Source organism: Corvus hawaiiensis, chromosome 1 (assembly GCF_020740725.1).
Source record: "Corvus hawaiiensis isolate bCorHaw1 chromosome 1, bCorHaw1.pri.cur, whole genome shotgun sequence".
In the NCBI taxonomy this organism is placed as follows: domain Eukaryota; kingdom Metazoa; phylum Chordata; class Aves; order Passeriformes; family Corvidae; genus Corvus; species Corvus hawaiiensis.
In genome coordinates this window covers 16,087,379-16,106,762 of record NC_063213.1, presented here as the reverse complement: position 1 = coordinate 16,106,762, position 19,384 = coordinate 16,087,379, and the positions used below count along the sequence as shown (strand labels likewise).

Below are 19,384 nucleotides of genomic sequence, written 5' to 3'. Positions count from 1 at the left end.
CCAGTTGGCAATTAAATCCTTTTCTCTTCCAATCGGACTTTGATGCAGCTGGGTCACAGCAGTGGTTCAAAATAATAACACATACTGTGTACATGTGTGGTTTTGAGTTCTTAATATCTACCGTGGACTAATGATCTTAGCACAGCAACATCTCAGTTGGATAAATATTCAGTATATATTACTTTTTCCTCTTTACTGTGGTGGACTTTATTCATGACTATGTGAACTTCCTTTCAAAAAAGGGTAATTTCCTTGCCTGAAAATGCTATTTCTTGATTTCAGATTCACCACTCTGAATTGATGGGTTTACCTGCAGCTGGTAGCCAGACGGCAACAGCCAACAGAAAAATGAACTTTCTGCGTCTTCAGACCCCCACTTCCTCTGGCTCAATGTTCACAGCCCCCGGAGATGCTTCCCAAGTCAAACTGTTCTCAGTGTTCACAGAAATATGCAGTTTGTCCATCCATGTCATCTGGCAAAGGTGTTAATACCCTTCCAGATGACAGCCCTATGTTCTCCCTCAGTTGTGGATAACAGCAAAAAAAGCTCTGATTTTAAATCAATAGTGAAGAATCTGAACAGTCTGTTTTACATTCGCAACATGATTTATGTAGCTAAAGTGTCCTTGAAGCTCAAAGCCCTGTTTAAGTAACTTCCAAGAATACAAATAAATGGTTTTCAGAGTGGAAAATGCCGAGACAGCAGCATTCTTTTAATATCTTGGCAATCCTTAATCAATTCCTTTTTTGAAAAAGTGGCAGCTTCCTGAGAATACTAAGTGTCTACAGTGGTAGCATATACCTTTTCTTGGTTTAAAACCATCCAAAGACATCCCAGAGAAATCATATGAAAATATAAACTAAAGAAAGTAAAATCTGAGGATGCAGTTGCCTTTTCTGAAAAACTGTCTTTAGGAATGACCCAGCCTTTACTTGACATTGACATGGTGTCTAAAGTCCTCAAAAGAAAAAAAATCTATTGATTCAAAAGTTTAAAAGAATCTGAGTAAGCCTAATTCCTCCAGAAAATAATAACTTGTATTCATCTCTGATAAGGAGGTCTTAAATTCAGCAATAGAGTACTCATACTACATGGGAACCTAACAAAAAATTATGTAGAAAAGAGGAGACTGTTGAATGGAGAGTTCAAATAAAATATGGTCCAGCAAATGCAAAGGAAAAACACCACTGAAGGAAAAAGCAGCATAAAAAGATCACATCTAAAAAAAGGGACTACTTGCTTCATATTGTGCAGTTTCTCCATTTCCAGAGTCCATTTTCAGCAGATGAATGGAATTTCTACTTGAAAGGGATGTGATTTTATGTCATGATTTTTTCCTCCTCCTAAATTACCAGCTTCAGCAATGTTGCCAACTTTTATGTTCTGTATCTGAATGCTGTAGTTACATGTATGCAATTCAACATTCTTAGGTGGGTGAGAGTTGGTTCCCTCATGTTGGAAAGTTTGTATATATAACCAAAGAATTTCTTTGATTTACTTTTCAGATTTAATATTTTCTGCTGCCAACCTGCCTGGCTTCACTTTTGTTTATGTTATCTATCACTTTGTTTATTATATGTTGGCTGCTAGTGAGCATTCTCATATCCATACGTCTAAGATCAACAGACAAGCTCTGCACTGGACATGAGCCGAGTTATCACCAGATGGACCTGAGAGCATTTCCAGAGTAATATGATGGTTGTTACTTAAATGTTCTCATGCAGCATATTCTTTCACCTCCTTTCTATCATTTTGTCTCTATGCTTCTAATATGTTGTATATTGGTATATGTCAGTTCCTACAACAGTAAGAGTGTGCCACAACTGCTTTCTGATTTTCTCTGCCTGACAAATGTGAAAAATCAAGGCTTTTCTTGCTGTTTTTAAAAGGACTATTTTGCCATTATGTTTTTGTTTTACTTACTCCATCCCAGTAACATGAACAATCCAAAAATAAAGACAGCAACTTATTTTTCCAGCTGTCCTTATCCAGAAGAGTTTTCTGTAATTTTTTTTTTTTAATTATGGGTGCAAGCAGAAGTGGAAATCAGAAGTCAAGGTCTAAAATTGAGAAGGGTTACAAATAAAATATATTTTTCCTGCAACTGGTTTCCAAAATATGTGATGGATAGCTTCTCAAAGTGGCAAATAGTTTAAAGCCACAAAATACTGGGCAGAAGGATTTCAGTCATTTGCCAACAAAAGTCTCCCAGCACTGTCCCCTCTACCCCAGCTCCATGGCTGGTATGCTCAGAACATCTATGGGCTATCTATCCATCAACCAATGTCATCAAACCATCAGTGCTGTGGTCCTTGCTGACTGTTCCAGTCATTAGCACCTATTACTCAGGGGGAAAAATAAGTATTTCTATCTCCCTGCTGATATTTCACAGCATACCATCAAAAATCAAGCATATTCTTGCAGATTTACAAATTAATGGCATGTGATTTTGCAAGTAAGGATTATATAGGTAACTTTTCAGTTGACATATGAAGTACATTGTACTCCAGCTCACCATATTAATAAATTTAAAGTGTTTGTATAGTAAAATCTCTTAATGTATCAGCACAATTCCTACGACCAGTCCTACCAACACATCTCGCAGACCAGTGATGAGTAAATAGTTAAAGATCATGGGAAATTACGCTTCCTAAACAGATATTGTGTTTGTGTTACCATTTGCAAGCATAAATATTTCATAAAGAGGACAACAGTCTCCCAGGACATGTGCAAGAGTAGAAAACATTGGTACATCTGGGAAGACAAGTCTGTAACAGGACAGGGCCAAAAAGTTCCCCAAGTGCCTAGGATACAGTAGCAGCCGAAATGTAGCTCAGATCTTAATGAACCTGAAATTTGTATTTGAGTTCTTCAGATGCAAAACCTGAACAGTTATAGGCAAATCCCAACCATTTCCAGTGGAAAATGTTGACTTTGCAGAAAACACACAGCTCAGTGAAAAAGCCCTGACGGAAAATCTTCAGCAGGTCTAATTACAAAGGAAATGTTGGAAAGAAGACAAAGTTTAGATTAACTTTATTTTTTTTTAATTACATGGTACATGAAATGCTTCATGAACTTTTCAAAGCAAAAATGGATTTTTTTTTATATTATTATAGCACAGTATTTTCTTTCAGTTCTTTGTATGTTAAAGTTCTGGTAGAAAAAAGCCAGCAGTCTCCTGGACATTAATTTATATCAATTTTCACCAGTGACTGTAAGGCAGCTTTAGAAGGCTCTGCTGATAAAGGCTTATAATGTTTGGTTTCTTAACAGAACAAGCTGCACTTTGATCTGAACAGTCTACTAGGCTACTATGCAAACCCAGTAAGCCTCAGATGACAGGGATGATGGTATCAGCAGTTGTTTATGAAATAAAGGGTAGAATTTACAAACTCCCAGTAAATACAAGAAAACCAGAACAGGACAGGACAACATTAAAGGTATGCTTCATGCTCAAAGAAGCATTACTTCTTCTTTCAAAGAAACCTAATCAAATATATGAAGTATGTACATGAAGAACAAAGTGCACTAGCTTCATTATCTGCAGCTTTAATTTTGTTTAACTCATGGTTCTATTCTGAAGGAAAGCCAAAGACATGAAATTAGATGAAAATATTTACAAATGTAAATTATTTTGTGAAACTGAAAGTCAAGTGTACCACAAATGAATTGCAAATAAAACAGCAAGCATAAATCCTACTTGCAATTTGCTGGTGTATGCACCTTTGCCATTTGAAAGAAATTAAACCCTCCACCCCCGAACTTAAAACAAAGAATCTGTATTTTGTATGAACAGTAACATTCCCAATCATACAAGAGCAGTTTTTCCTTCACTCTGCAAGTTATCTTAAAGTTACTTCCAAAATTCTGTTCATTCTATGGTAATAAAAGAGAAGACAAGAAAAATACTGCATGTCCACCACTTGCTCCCTCTATGGCTACAGGTACAGTGCCCCAAAGTGACCCAAATACTTTACATTCTGGTGCACCATGAGGCACTGAACTCATTCACAGTCCTGCCTGGTGCCCTTGTTTAGGTACCTGGTTTATATTTCAGATCAGCAGCTGGCAAACCTTCCAGCACACATAAACAGAAGATAAACTCCACTGAAACAGGCAGAACCACCACTGGAACAGCTTCATTTCCTCTGGGTCATAAAGGTATAAACATTCTTCAGAATAGTTTAAGCACAGTGGCATTAGCTTTTGAAATAATTATTGTTCTGCACATTACACCAATGACCACAGATGACATATTTGACATAATTTAAAACACACTTAATTTACCCTAATAGAGATTAACTTCAATGGCAAATTGCTTATTTTGGTATGTAATGACCACAAACGTTATAATGCTGTTATAAACCCAAAGTTAAAAGTTATTTAGATCTGAATAATATATACCAAGCCTGTCTCAAAATTAGTATAATTGGGATAACATCATTCAGTGGACTAAAAGATGGTTCATTCTTTAACAGTCTTTTTTATTTACAGCCACAGCAATAAATTAAGTGCCTAAAATGTTAATTCTTATAGTTATTTGTTCCAGTTTTTCAAATAATTTTAAAAAGAAATAACAATTATGCTCCTCTGTCATGGCACCATCCCAAAAAGAACACAGTTTTTTCCAGCTTGTTAGAAAAGAAACTGAAACCTAATTATTTAAGACAGTTTTTAATGAAATGTGGAAGAGAATTTGGAAGCTTTAAAGTCTTTCATTCTTAGCTTGATCATCTGTCATTTGTACATCTCCTTTCTTACAGTGTTCTCCACTGGAGTTCTGCCCTGTTACTGACAGAGTTACTCTAGTGACTGCTTTTCCTCTTCCCTTTTTCATCCCTACTAACAGATAAGACCATTTTTCTAACTTGATTGTGACATATTCATTAAATAGCTAAAATTAAATTCCCTTTTAGATGTATTTTGTATTAGCATCTTGAATCTTAGTCTTCCAATTATATGTTCCAATTTACACAATTGCATAACAATGAAAAGTATTTTGTCTCTAGACAAGATACTAATAAAAAAAACCAAAACAAAACATGTTTAGTGCTCTCAACAGCAGTACTTCCCGATTCATAAAAAACCCAAATATCTATAAAGACATCTCTCTTAGTTGCACTGGTGATGCATCATAATTTTTTAAATTTTTGTCATTATTTTCAAAATTCTGTACAACTCTCCTATTTAAAGATGTTCTTTTTTGCTGTCACATAAATTCCTTTAGTTTTGCCAAATTATAAACAACTGACTAAATGTGAGAATACTTATTTCTTTATGCTATTCATATTTTGTACAAAAGCACTCACAGGAGGTCTTCTCTTAAATCAGAAATACTTTTTCCTCATGTATTCCCCAACTATATATTCTAGTTTTCATGTTAAAAAACAGCTTAAGAGTTTAACATGTTAAAGTTAAAATGAAACTAAATGTATTGAAACTTACATTGTTGTGTTTGTGTGTAAGGTGCTTGGGCATTTTGTTTGGTTGGTTTTATTAAATTGCAATAAAATGTATAAATTGAAGATACAAAACTTATAGCTATAGATACAGATATATATAGTTATGGTCAGGCCAGCCTATGGGCAGTGCTGCGTAGCTCTGGTCAGAATGGTGTTTGGACCTAAGTGAGAAAGTTTTGGGTGATTTGAAATGCCAGCAGATCAGGCTTGGGTCTGCCTGCCCTGCTCTCCGCAAATGTATTTTAGATATCTTAAAGTGCAGTTTCTGTCTGGTGAAAGGTCTGGAGGTGAAGCCATATGAGGAGTGGATGAGGTCACTTGGTCTGTTCAGCCTGGAGGAGACTGAGGAGAGACCTCACTGCAGTCAACATCTTCATGAGGGGATGAAGAGGGACAGACACATGTGGCGACCTGTGACAGGATCCAAGGGAATGGACTGAAGGTGTGTCAGGGGAGGTTCAGGTTGGATACCAGAGGGTGGTTGGGCACTGGAACAGGCTCCCCATGGAAGTGGTCACAGCACCAAGCCTGACAGTTGGATATATTTGGTCAATGCTGTCAGGCTCATGGTGTGATTCTTTGGCTGTCCTGTGCAGGGCCAGGGTTGGACTTTGATGATCCTTATGGGTCCATTTCAACTCAGGTTATTCTATAATTCTACTTCAAAGAGCTAATTTCTGGTCTGCTTAAAAATAAAAATACAGTATTCAACTGCATTCAGGTTCTAGGGTATGGAAATACTGTTCTATTTCTTGGTATCTTTAACAAGGTAAAGCAAGATTAAAGAATGCAAACTCTAAGTCCTTATTTGGTAATAGAAATTAAAAATAGTAAGTGTGACTGGCCTGTGTCCACAGGGCTCCACAATTATATTTAAAATCCAGAACACAAATGAAATGTCTAACACACAGTTAAACAAATTCACTTGATTTCCCAGAGCTACGTGCTCTGTTTTACTTCCAGAGTTCTGTTTTAATCAGAAAAGATAAACCACAACCATTTATTAGTTCATTTAATTACGGTAAGTGATGCCACATTTGACAGCAGGGAAAAAAACCCCATGCTGTAACTGGATACTTCATGCAGTTTTTACAAGACTAGAAATGCCCAATTTATTTTTCTTTTCAAAAGGAAATGCACCTGACAAAACCTTAGAATTACTTTTAGGACATTTTGAAAACCTCAGGTCTGATAAATGTAACTGCCTCAGAGAAACTACTTTCTTCTTTAGAAAACTTCTCTGTGGATGAAAATGACAAGCACCACAATTAGTCAGTTTTACTCATCAGATGCAAACACTCAGAAATAAATTCAACAAAAGAATTTTGTAATACAGAATTAAAATACAGAAATATTTATCTAATCAGGCATGATTAGAAACCTCTCCCAGCCTTTTTTTGCCTGCTAACCAAACCTGCAAGTTATGAACACCTTGCTAGACCTGTCCCCTTACACCATCAGACTTGTGGAGGCAGGGAGGTAGTGCAATAAACTAATCCTAACCATCCTTCACCATGCCATAAACTTAGAGCAGAGCTGTAAGAAAGTGGAAGCTCTCCTGGCTCCAGCTAACACTGCAGTTATAAATCTGGTCAGGAGAGGAAAGCTTCCCCTGCAAAGTAATGTTCCTTAAGTAAATCCCAAATTAAGCCTATATGTTTTTAGATAAAGTCTATGGAACATCATTGGAAAAAAGAGATCAATTATCCCAAGTAATTTCAGGTGTGTGAAAAAGAGCTGTTCTGGCCATCATTTTGTCCCAGGAATCTAGAACAAAACAAAGAAACCCTCTCAAGCCATAAACCTAATAGCAAAGGGCTAGAAAAACTTACACAATGTATGGCATAAACTCATATACAACTGAAGAGACTAGGTAATCTGTGAGGAGAAACTGGAAGTACCGAGTCCCAGAAACGGCCTTCCTTTCCTTTTCTGTCCAAGAGAGAGCAGGGGAGATCAACAGAAGAATTTCAAATACAGCCTCTGACTGAATGCAGTACAGTCACCTGGTCAACATGATGGAGGAGGGAGCAGTGATAATTTACCATCTCTCTGAGGCACATTTGCCATGACATGGTGAGGGAGAAGATAATGGACAAACAAAAGTACCTTGAATACTGTCAGTTCTTACCCCTACCTCACACAAACACCTGCAAGGCTCCTGCAGGGCAGGGAAACATACACCTTGTGCAGGATTAGGCAGTCTGGCCATGCAAAGGGCTTGGTACCCTGCAGCTGGCCATCTCCCCCTGCAGCCAAGAAAGACATTTGCTAAGTTACTGCAGTTGTTCAGTCACATTAACCACTCTGAGGGGAAGGCACTTCTTTCCCTGAAATCCCACTAAGATTATCACATTGCCTTTCACTGCTACCAAGGAACAGACAGCGAGAGTGAGTGTGTGAGGGAATAAGTGAGAGAAAGGAAGAAAAGGAGAGGGAGAGATGCAGTTGTGGCACATGAGCTGTTTTCAGACTCAACCCACCAAAACTTCAGAAGTATGAAGCACACATGGACAGTCACTAAGGAAATACCTACAGCAAAGCTTAGGATCTCTGCAATTTCATGCCCCAACAATTCCTCTTCTAATATGCCATTGGCATTACTTACCCCTTCAAAGAAAAACAGCTTGTCACTTTACAAACTATGGAAAAAAAACAGTGCAAAAATCTTCAAAAAGCAGGTGTAATTATCTTTAAAATCTTATAGCACTTTGAAGATACCATAGCTTCTCAGGTTTTGTGATCAGTGTTTTACACGTAAGACAAAAGAGCAACTGCTCCTTTCCACTCTGCAGTTTTCAACTTATCAACTGCTGCATTTAATTACCACTGCAATATGCATCTAAAGCACTAAGGTCTTCTTTCTCTTAACAATGGAAAAACAATATGCTCCCGTGCATCAACAATGATACACACGGGAGGTTCTGACTGGATGTAAGGAAAGCATTTTCACTTAGGAATCCACCTTCAGGAGGGTGATTAGGAATTGGAAGAGGCCACACAGAGTATTTGTAGAATGTCTGTTCCCAGGCATTTATTTCCAAGACCTAATGGGACAAAGCCCTGAACAACCTGCTCTGAACTCAGTGTTGACCCTGCTTTGAGCAGCACGTTGAACCAGACAACCTCCACCCACCTCAATGGTTCAATGGTTCCATAGTCTTCTGTCAGACAAAAGGTACCAAGTTCCTCAAAAACACCACAGAGAACCCCAGGAGTTTTACAGAAAGTTTTCAAAATTAAATGTTTTTAAAAACGTTTTCCATCATGAATTTTGTCCCAAGTACCAGGTTGCACTCCTTATGCATGATGCAGTTAAATCAATATGACCGACAATCTTTTAGGAAGAGCACGGTTGTAACAAATTTATGAAGTACATGCATTAAAAGATAGCAAAAGAAAAAAATTATTATTATTATTATTATTATTATTATTATTATTAAATATCCCTTGTGAATAAGTGATTCCCTTTATAAGTATAAGTAACAGCATAATAATTTATAGGCAACATTAAATGTGTTTCTTCATCACAGGTATTTCTGATTAACACTACATATGTTCTTACACAGTACTTGTTAAAGCAGACAAACCCACACCCAGCCCAAGGAAGCAGATGCACACACCCACGCAGAAGGCACTTTGCAGGTGCAACTCATCCTCACCTTGAGATTGGGTTTTGCAAGGAGTTTCAGCAGCTCTCTAATCTCACTGCTCAGTGGTTTTCTCTGCAGCTCCTCAGCCAGCTAGGTGGGAGATGGAATCAACACAAAGACCATTAGCAAAGCGTTGTTTTACCCAGCGCATCAGTGACAATCCAGAATCTATCTTGTTCAAGGTTATTGCTTTCCAGCATGTTCAAACAGAAGCCAGCATGAAGGAAAACACCATCAATCACCACGCTTCTGTTTCTGGCCCTCAGTGGACCAGATTTAAGCCAGGCCTTTTGGCTCAGTTTAACACAAGTAATCATTTCTGGCAAGGGTGCAGCCAGATCACATTCTGATTTATAGCAAAGGGGGCAAATCCCAGCACTTCATTTAAGTGAATGGTCCTTTGCGTGCAGACAAAGAACTGCTTGTAAAAATGACTGGATCAAACTTTGACACTGTCTATAAAAAACAGTCTCGAATGAGGTGGTGAAATCCACACTGCTTCCAAAACCCCACAGTAGCTGTGCTGTTTAGGACTGGGATAAGAAAGCAAAGTGCCCCTACAGTGCAAGCAATCTGAACCTTTTATTATGTTTACACATACACTGGAAGGAGCTTGTTAAATGTGAAGCGGGTTAATCATAATGTAATTTATAACAGGTCATCAGCAATTCAAGCCTGTAAAATGCACAAACTATGTACTAGCAACAAGATCAGTAATTTATGTTTGGTTACACTACAAAATCGTGGCTTGCTGAACAATAGAGGAGCAGTTTCATTTTTAATCCCACAGCTATTTGGCTCACATCTTGGGTTTTTCTTATCATGCCATTCTCAACTAATTTGGACTCAAGAGGCATATTTTACTACAGGATTTTAGACTCAAACTATTTTTCCAGAAGAAGGAAAAGCTAAAATACATTTCACAACACTGAACTTTGGCTTAAAATTCAGAAGCTACATGGCTTATAATGCAAAACGTGATTTCAGGTAATCACTTGTTTTCTTTGCATTAAATCAGTATAATAAAAATGTCTCAAAGAAAGATTGGCTATTTGCAGCAAGTAATTTTATTTGTCTAACCTAATTTCAAATTTGTACTTTCATTTTTGTATACATTTTCAAGATAAATGGATAGATGTATATTTTGCATAATTATATATAATAGACAAATCTATCTGAAGAAGTCATTACAGACATCAGACATGGTCTCAATACCTTTTTTTTCTTTTAACCTTCAAATTAAACAGAGTAACAAAAATTCATCACCTACTATCCTACAGACTTTGAACCATAATTCATAGCTAAAAACATCCAGCAAGTACCTTGGTGCTAATATTAACAATATTTGTGTCTTAATACCAAAAGATTAAAAAACAATCTCTGTAGGAAAGGTCAGAATGAAATATTTTTAGACACAAAGCCAAATATTGAGGTAATCTGACTGCAACTGAGTCTGCATGTTTTAAGGAAAAGCCCTGCAAAGCTGAAAATATTCTGTGATAGGAATGACAGCAGGTATATGACATGGGTTACCCTTGATTCTCTTTTAATTCTTTAGACTATATTGCTCATCACTGGAGAATAAAATCAATATATTAATTCGTGTTTCACTGATGAAGACAAGAAACCTCTCAGCAGAATGACCATTTCAGCATTTTTCTCTCAGATGAACTGTGCACAAGTATCAACTCCAGCAGAACTGGCATTTGCTTTGGTGGTGCAAATGCAAATGCACATACATAAGGTTTAGAATAGTGAGAAAACATACTTCATTACTGCTTTAACAGAAATTTAATCTTATAATTTAGAAAGTATTTTTCAGAGATAAAATAATTTAAAACTTGTCTTCATGTGACTTATACTATTTTCCAAATATTTTCATGAAAGTTTTAGGCACATTTAATACCTTGTGATAGAAGAGAAGGAAAACAAAGATTGAAAGACAAAGTCGTGTTTTCAGATTAGCAAACAGATATCACCTCAGCTGTTTTAGACTGGATTTGTGGTTGCTGTTGTTAAAGGGCTGAGATTTGAAACAGCTACCAGAAGCAGTACATGGCATACTCTGGACACACTGACACCATGAGATCTCCTCCTATGCTAAAGACTGCAGGAAAACTGTCTGAAAACCTCCTCTGTGATCTCTTGAGGGAACCATAACATTTCAACAAGCTCTTTATGAAAAGCTGCCACTACAGAGAGGGGAAGAAAAGCAAGGAAGAGGACTGGATGTGGAGTGAGGCTGGCAAGATGGGGAGCACCAGGGACTGGTCTTTAAAGCTTCTGGAGGAAGTTCTGAAACTTCTTCTGCCAGAACAGTCTCTCTAACAACCTAGAGGCCTTACTTGCTGTATATACCTATCCTGCCAGTGATATTGTCGTGGTTTAGGAATGGTATTCTCCAATTTAGTACTCCCACTAAAACCACGCACCACTTTCCCTTCCCCCTCCAACTGGAGGCACAAAAGGCAAAGATCACAGGATGAAGTAAGAACAATTTACTGGAAACAGTGATAAGAAAATGTACTATACTATATGTATATGCTATTACTAAATAAGTAATAGTAACAATATTAATAATAAAAGGTGCAAAAAAAAGAAATTATTCATATGGAAAAACTCCCTGATAATAGACAATACTGGATGGCTTCTTCCACCCCCTTTTGTCGATTGGAACAAACCCTTTCTTCTGGGAAGAGAGTCCCTTTCATGAACTCTCTGAAATGGCATGAGGTGGTATGGAATAACCTCCATGTCCTAACCACGCCCTCTCCCAACTAGAGAAAAAAATTAACCCTGTCCTGGCTGGAACCAGGATAGATATTTAGGTAATTTGAATGAAATCATTGAGCCTTATGTCGGACACTGCTGCTTCAAAATAAGAGGCAAACAGAATGTCTGATGGGAAATTCAGCCTGAAAGTCCTTGGGAAAGAGGGGAGAGAAGGTATGGCAGCCAGGAATATGAAAATGTTTAGAAAAACCTTGCCACAATAGTTACTTCTAAACATGCTTTAAAAAATAACACAAAAATAAAAACACAGTCCTTAAACAGTTTTATTTATGATAGCAGCACCTCAGATTTGGGTTTTAAATCAAGCAGGAAATATCTACTTGCTAATATCTCCTTCTTTAACTACAGAACAGTTACTATCAGTAGGAAGAGAAAACATTAATTTAAAGCCTATTGAAATGAAAGCGTGTTTTATAACATCAACATGCTCTTAAATCCTTGAAGTTTACAACCAGTCAGACAAACATGCCAGAAAACAAATAGTACTTTAATCCTGAAACTTCATGAGTTTTGGAGTTACAAAGCCCACTGCATGTAAATTTGCTTCCTCAAAACTTGCTGATAGCTATCGAAACATAGAAAATTCTGCAGTGTGCTAGCCTGACTTCAGCCACCAAAGGACATCCTTACCCTATGGGACAGTGCCCAAAAAACTGGCAGTTCAGCTACACATAATTAATGAAGAACCAGCAACAGTATCTATTAAAAAGAAAGTGTACATATAAAGTAAGTAGATGTCTAGAGACAATCATGTCCCAACATGTACAGTTAAAAATACTACCATATGTACATAATAATACATTCATAGGGTTAAAAGCCCCAACCTGTCTCAACTGAGGAGTGACAGAGTACTTTAATTTGGGGATTTCCAAAACTATATATTTTAAATGGGTCTGAACAAAGAATGAGATAGCTCAGCATTTCTGAAAGTATCAAACACTAAGTTTTGCATCCAAAAATAAGAAATTATTTTTATTGAGAATTTTAGCCCAGAGATCCATAACACAAATATTATCAAGGATTATTAATATGTCAGCAAGAACTTAATGAAGAGAATTTCAACCAGCTTTCTAATTTTCAAAATTACTATCAACATTATTCAAAGCTATGTGAAGGTTAAAAAAATATTACTAATATATGCCTGATGTCAAGGCTAATGTATTATTATAGTTGGTATGTTACAGGATATAACTCTCTTCCTACTGAAACATGATTAAATTACCATGTATCCTTTTTTCAATAGTCTTCAAATAAGTTTAATTGAATTTTTTGTTAAAATGCTACCAATCTCAATTCACGACATTTAATCATTTGTTATATTTAAAAAACAAAATCTATTAATTATATAAATAGATAGTTAGGATTTTAAAACATCTATAAAGCATGTGAAGTTTCAAACATGCTGTATTTTAAATGGACCCAAATACATATTGCCTTTTCCAAAACGCAACCTGACATCATCAATTGCAACAAAGATTTCTGGATTTCACCTAAACCACAGTTTATTAAACATTTCTCTATTCTGGCCTACCTCGGGTTCAGTCATAGTTTATACAGGTGTGTTCACAATTCATCTGAATCCTAGAATTAACCAAATAGCAAGAAATGGCAGGTTGGATTCTTTTCCTTGAAAATAAAAATTATAGTAACAGGAAATTAACTACTCCATCAATGCTGACCACTTTTACAATTTAGTTTTTGGTTATGAAGGCAATTTGGAAAGCTCCAATATCAATAAATCACTACTGTACTTCTTCTTAAATAGTTTTGATTTTTTTTTAACAAGCCTCCATCCTAGGCATTTCATATGCTTCATTTCTGTAATATTATTTGTCGTTTCTCATGTTCTGTCAGCAGTGCTGATATCTCATTTGTCTTTATATTTCCAAAGCATTCCTCTTGTCTGTGACTTTCTCAAAACAGTAATAGTTGACAGCTTTTCCCCTCCCAGTAGAGTTCCAACCTGTAATTTTTATTGCTTGGTTACTAAAGCAGAACAAGAAGATATCTAGATGCAATGCTTTTATAACATGCAAGTGAATAAAAATCAAGTATCAGCAACAAGCCCAGTGATGACAGAACCTTTGGACACCTTTGCAGCTTCTTATGAGTTCAGCTCAGAGGATTACATTCGTATGTTTGCACTGTGAAGAGTTCTGCTTGCAGACAGTTTTTTGGGAGACTTGGTACCACTGATCTCAGCAGGGGACACTTACATCATCTGCCAAGGCTGCTGCACCATGGAGTATGGGCACCGGGTTCTGTTTTTCATAATAATGCAGTTTTTCATGAATCTGGAAGACAATAGTACAAAGTGGTAAGTTTATTTAGCAGCATGAGAAATGGTACAAAACAACCCTGTTGAGTCTGTTGACTGACTGTAACTAAACATCCTTATAGTAACCTACAGGCAGCAATCATGTAAATGCAATTCATCATCATCCTCTGTTGAAGTGCTAAGAATATGAAATCAGATGGAAAAAATGCTCAGTATGCAGACCAACCCACAGAAAAACTAAACATTTGTGATTTTTCTCTCCTGGCTTTCTCTGTCTATATTTCTAACATATTGCTTCAAGTATCAATTACATTTTATATTGCTGCTGAAAACACAAAGCATAAAGTGTTTATCCCCAAGAGGGATATAAAACCCCCTGTAAATTATGATTTATGAAGTGAAATAATAGCTTGCCACCCACATCTTGACAGACAACTTGATGGAGCAGCTGCTGTCATTAAAATAATTCAGAAACAAGGGCAAAATAGTGCTAATATGAATTCTGACACATCTGAAAGAAAGGCAGTTCTTCAGCAAGTTAAGGTTTTTAATGAGGAATTATCAACATTAAAGATGCACTGTGCTTTCGTTTTTTCAAAAACGGAAAGGATACACCATCATTTAAACACCACCCTGTTCCCTCCTCCACAAGTTATGCCTTTCAAAATTTAGATTTTTTCCAGTATGAGTGCTTTTTAAGACCCAAAGTATTTTAAGACTTCTAACAAGTTTCTTTAAAGCTATTTCAGAATAGCATAAAGGACTATATTAAACATTTAACTTCATTTACATTATTTTCCTGAAGATACATGCATATACAAATATTAATTAAAATCTAAAAAAAAAAGACAACAGTAGTCGGAACTAATGCAAATATACCACACTCATAGATTTCATGCTTTAGTTCTACTGCTCTGAAGGAGGCATGAACTCCAGATGGTTGGAGGAGTTGCAGAAGGAGCTAAATTGAGGACTTCTGTGCTCAGCAAGGAGGGGTAAACAAGGTCTGGCAGAGGATGTGGGGTGCAGAACTTGGCTGGGGACTCCCTCATGTCCTTGGGAAACAGGATCCCCAATGATACCCTAACACTCCCCAGCACGCTGCTGAGGGAGTAGCGGGACAGATGCCAGGCAACAGGGATAGATTTAAAGAGCAACCAAACCACTCTTCACACACTGAAAATACTCAGAGTTCACCAGATCATCTTCATTTTGCACCAAGTGTTCCCTCCAACCTTTCCCCTTCTTCCACACTTGCTTTTCTCTGCTTACTTCTCCCGCAGCAGCACTCACTCCTCTCAGTGTCTAGGACTCCCTCACTCTTTAATTTAAAGCTCATTCTTTAAGCCCATTCTTTTTAATTTAAACTGTACTTTCACAACTACATCCATAACAAGATAATGCCGTGTCAGTGACACTTGTGCCTGCCATTTTTCCTGTCTTCTGCTGTGCTTCATAACCCTAAGTCCACACCTGTTTTTCCTCATTTAGACTATATGTTGTTTGAAGTAAAGAGCATGTTAATACGTTATGGCATAGCAAGGTCTCAGTCTTGATTGATTCCTTCATCATTTCTGCAATCTTAATAAGATTATTTCAGTATGTCATTGGTTAAAGGAGTTGCTGAAGTTCTGACATGTCATGGTGAAGCATGAAAGCACTAAAGTCACTTGATTTCTAAGTTGCAAAATAATTTGTTCTCATCTGGAAACTACATGCAAAGCACTACTGTCTCCAGAATATGAATCTGAATTTTACATTGCTTATGTAGACATTGTTTACTCAGCAATTACTTAGACTAATTCATACTGGATTTCACAAAACTATAAGTGACTGGACAACTTCATATTTCTAGCTCACAAAGCAAAGAAACTAAACAAAACAAGGAGTTGCAGCTCCCCAACTTTGGCAGAAATTTGTGATTTACTTAGACTGTGAACTCGAATAACTAAAAGGCACAGTAAATCACAAAGTCTCAAATCCATCATTTTTTGATTGTTTCAGCAACATCTTGATTTTACCCAGATTGAGCTTCCGTCAGCTCTGCGGTCAGAAGCAGTTGCCTATGCTACCACCTAGTTTCTCAAAGAAAAAAGAAGTGCCACTGCTGATGAAGCTGGTTTTATCCTGGGCAACTTTACCACTGAAATTAAAAAAAGGAAAAAGGAAAAAGTCAACCAAACAAAAAGATGTGGACACAGTCTTGTTTAAACCATCTTTGAGAAAAATGTTATACAAGTGTAAATTCATGCAACAAAAAGTAGGTTTTCAAGAGGTGGCACAGTGTAACTTAAACTAGTTATTGGCTCTGTCTATAGCTAGAAATGACTGAAAACAAATTTTTGTTTTCCTAAGAGTGGATATGGTACTCCAGTTAAGCATTTAAGGACAATCATTAAGGTTTTATTTGATTATAGAGTTGTAGAGAGTAACTGCCTAACCCAAAAAAAACCAGAAGCTAAACAAGTAAGCAGGAAAATTTAACTGCTACTAGACAGTTCTAGATATTGGCTTTTGCTACATCAGGTGGAAAAATTTATTAATTTACTAGCACAATGAGTGACTCTAGGGATAAACATTCCATGGTCTATGGTAACAGACACTGCAACCTCAGCGCACTTCCACTTGAGGTGCAATACACAGTGGGGTTTTTCCCCCAAATATCTGATTTTATTTGATAGTAGTTCGCCTTATTAGTTAAATCTATTTTTTAAATCAGATCATTAGATGACAACATCTGTCTTTTACATCTTTGTAATTTAAAGGATATACCTACGGAAATTAAAAACCACCAGTCTGTGCACAAAGATGCAATCAATGTGCAATACGGGGATTACCTTTCACATTAGTATAAAATTACCACATGCATCATAAAAACAGTTACCTCACACCTCTAACTCCTGGATAACTAATGTATCCATAATGTATGCCGCACTTCTATATAATAGCTTCCTGAATGCAGTAAGACAGGATATCTAGTGCAACTCCACTGATAAAGCAAACATTTCAGTGAAGCAAAAATGCATTTCCAGGCAAGTCCTTCCCGCCTTGTGTCCAAAAATGTGTTCCAAGGTGGTTGGTTCTATAATTTCCCCCACAGATCACAGTACTGCTGACTGACCTCTAGTTCTTCATGTTGTATTTTTAGGCCTTTTTTGAAGACGAGCACAGCACTTGCCTTTTCCTACTCACTGGGCACTAGGTCACCTCTGTTGTCTTTCAAGGATGACAGAGCACATTTGCGAGCTCACCTGGTGGCCTTTGAACTTACCAGAATTCAGGGTGATGAATGACTGCATTTATGACAAACACCTTTAAAAAACTACTGCGCACACCGCCATATGCTTTGGCAACCTTTCCACATGCTATCTTTCAGTTAATTATTTTCTCAAACATGAAATTTTTAAATCATGCTAATACATGCACGCCTAGCACCGCATTTCCAAATTTCAATTCTTATACAAGTAGAATTTGAAATTTGAATACCTAGATTAAGTGACTACATTGGTGAACATGAATAATGTGAAGTAGCCAAACACAGAAATTAAAAGCAAAACAGGACAAGGTGGTGCAAATACTTCGCCCCTTTACAAACTTCACTCAATGAAATTAAACTGTAACAGAAATTAAAACCACCCTGGAACACTTTGAGAGAGTGTATTCAAAAGTAGAAGCGAGAGCATTCACCTACTCAAGATAAGATCTATCATATTTGCATCCATTTTTTTGAGCTTCAATCTAAAGAATTCTATTTAATACAAAAGGCAACTTTAGCTTACATCGTGCGACAATACCGGATGTCCAGTAACTTTAATACCATCGCCTTCTCTCTACTAGAAACTTATACAACGTATGGAAAATATAGGACTGTATCATGCTTAAAAATAGGAAATATAGTACATCTGTTTTAAGTTCTTCTGACATTTACATGTAAAGCCTCAGTGCTGAAAATCTCTTCACAGATGAGACCAAGTCTGTTAAAGCAAGAATTATATATTGTAAATAAAACATTAAAAGCTGTTCTGCTGAACAGATGACTAAGTTGTGGGGCTTTTTTTTTTTTATGACTACCTATTCTTTTCACTGTAGAGTAAGAAGAATTATGAAGTTCTGCAAAAACTGACAATCTACTCTGAAGTTATGCCCCAAGAGGGAAAAATAATCATTTGCAAATTTATACAATTTTTGGCACACTTGTAAGCAAGAAAAATTGTTTCTGGATTTTCCCAGAGAGACTGAATTAAGCTTTCTATAATAGAGCAGAGCAGTGTCCTCAGCCTTGACTATTTCAAAACGCAAGAGGAGCTTTCTAAATCAGAAAAATAAAAATCTTAAGCAAAGACTCCTACAAAATAAGCTTAATTTCTCCTTTTAGATTTCTTAATTTCTATGTACAGTTCTAATATAACATGATAGAAATAAAACAGGGGAGTGGGACAAGCATGTGCCAAAGGTGCCAAAGAGTTAACAGAAGACAAACTTAGTCTTTTTGAGAGAACAGTTGGCATAGGTAAAGAGTAAGTGTATGTAAGGATACTATATGCAAACACTTGTAACCCAAAAACCCCTGGCCATCAGTGAGCCATAGCAGCACATAAAAGACAAGAACTGTCACACACAGTGTGAAAATGTTCTGTCCGACCACACTGAGGTGTCACCAACTACTCAAAGATGTCAACACCTCTGGATACGAGCTTTTTTTATGGTAATGATACCTTCCTGACAGGAGGTGCTGAAGAGGATCTTGTGATTATTTTGCACTGACCATCATTCTGGGGCAGACAGCAATTCTGGACCAGAGTGCTTCACCTTTTGAGAAACATCAGAAGCTTATACCCTCTTATGAGTTATATAAACATTCCCTTACTTGGGTTTTATTTTATGGGATGAGATATCACTCAGCATAAAGATAAGGTACCTGCAAAATTTGTTTTATTATGTGCATACATGAAAAAATGCAAATTATCTTTGTTTAATGCAACAGAAGAATTGGCACTAAGGACCTAAGCACCACATCATATACATTTCCCGGGTTTTTCTCTGGACTATCCTAGTCTGGCCTGCTGAATACCCATTAGCAGCTATCTGCTTGCTTAATTTCAGCAGAAAGGAACCCATCTCATATACTGGACTGCTGATGTAAACCAAAGCAGCAGAACTTGAAAAGATGGGAAATTGCTTTAAAAAACGCACT

The 19,384-nt window shown here is 36.8% G+C and overlaps 1 protein-coding gene across 9 annotated transcripts in view; it reads right to left on the bottom strand.

Annotated features, from left to right (window-relative positions):
• MPP7 (MAGUK p55 scaffold protein 7) overlaps positions 1-19,384 on the bottom strand; it is a 161,135-nt gene that overhangs the window by 51,633 nt on the left and 90,118 nt on the right. For all 9 annotated transcript variants that reach the window (XM_048294327.1, XM_048294318.1, XM_048294375.1 and 6 more), the window contains 2 exons: positions 14,129-14,206; positions 9,129-9,209 (listed from right to left, as the gene is read on the bottom strand). In XM_048294327.1, coding sequence (XP_048150284.1) covers positions 9,129-9,209; positions 14,129-14,206 — 159 coding nt within the window. The remainder of the gene's footprint in view (positions 1-9,128; positions 9,210-14,128; positions 14,207-19,384) is intronic.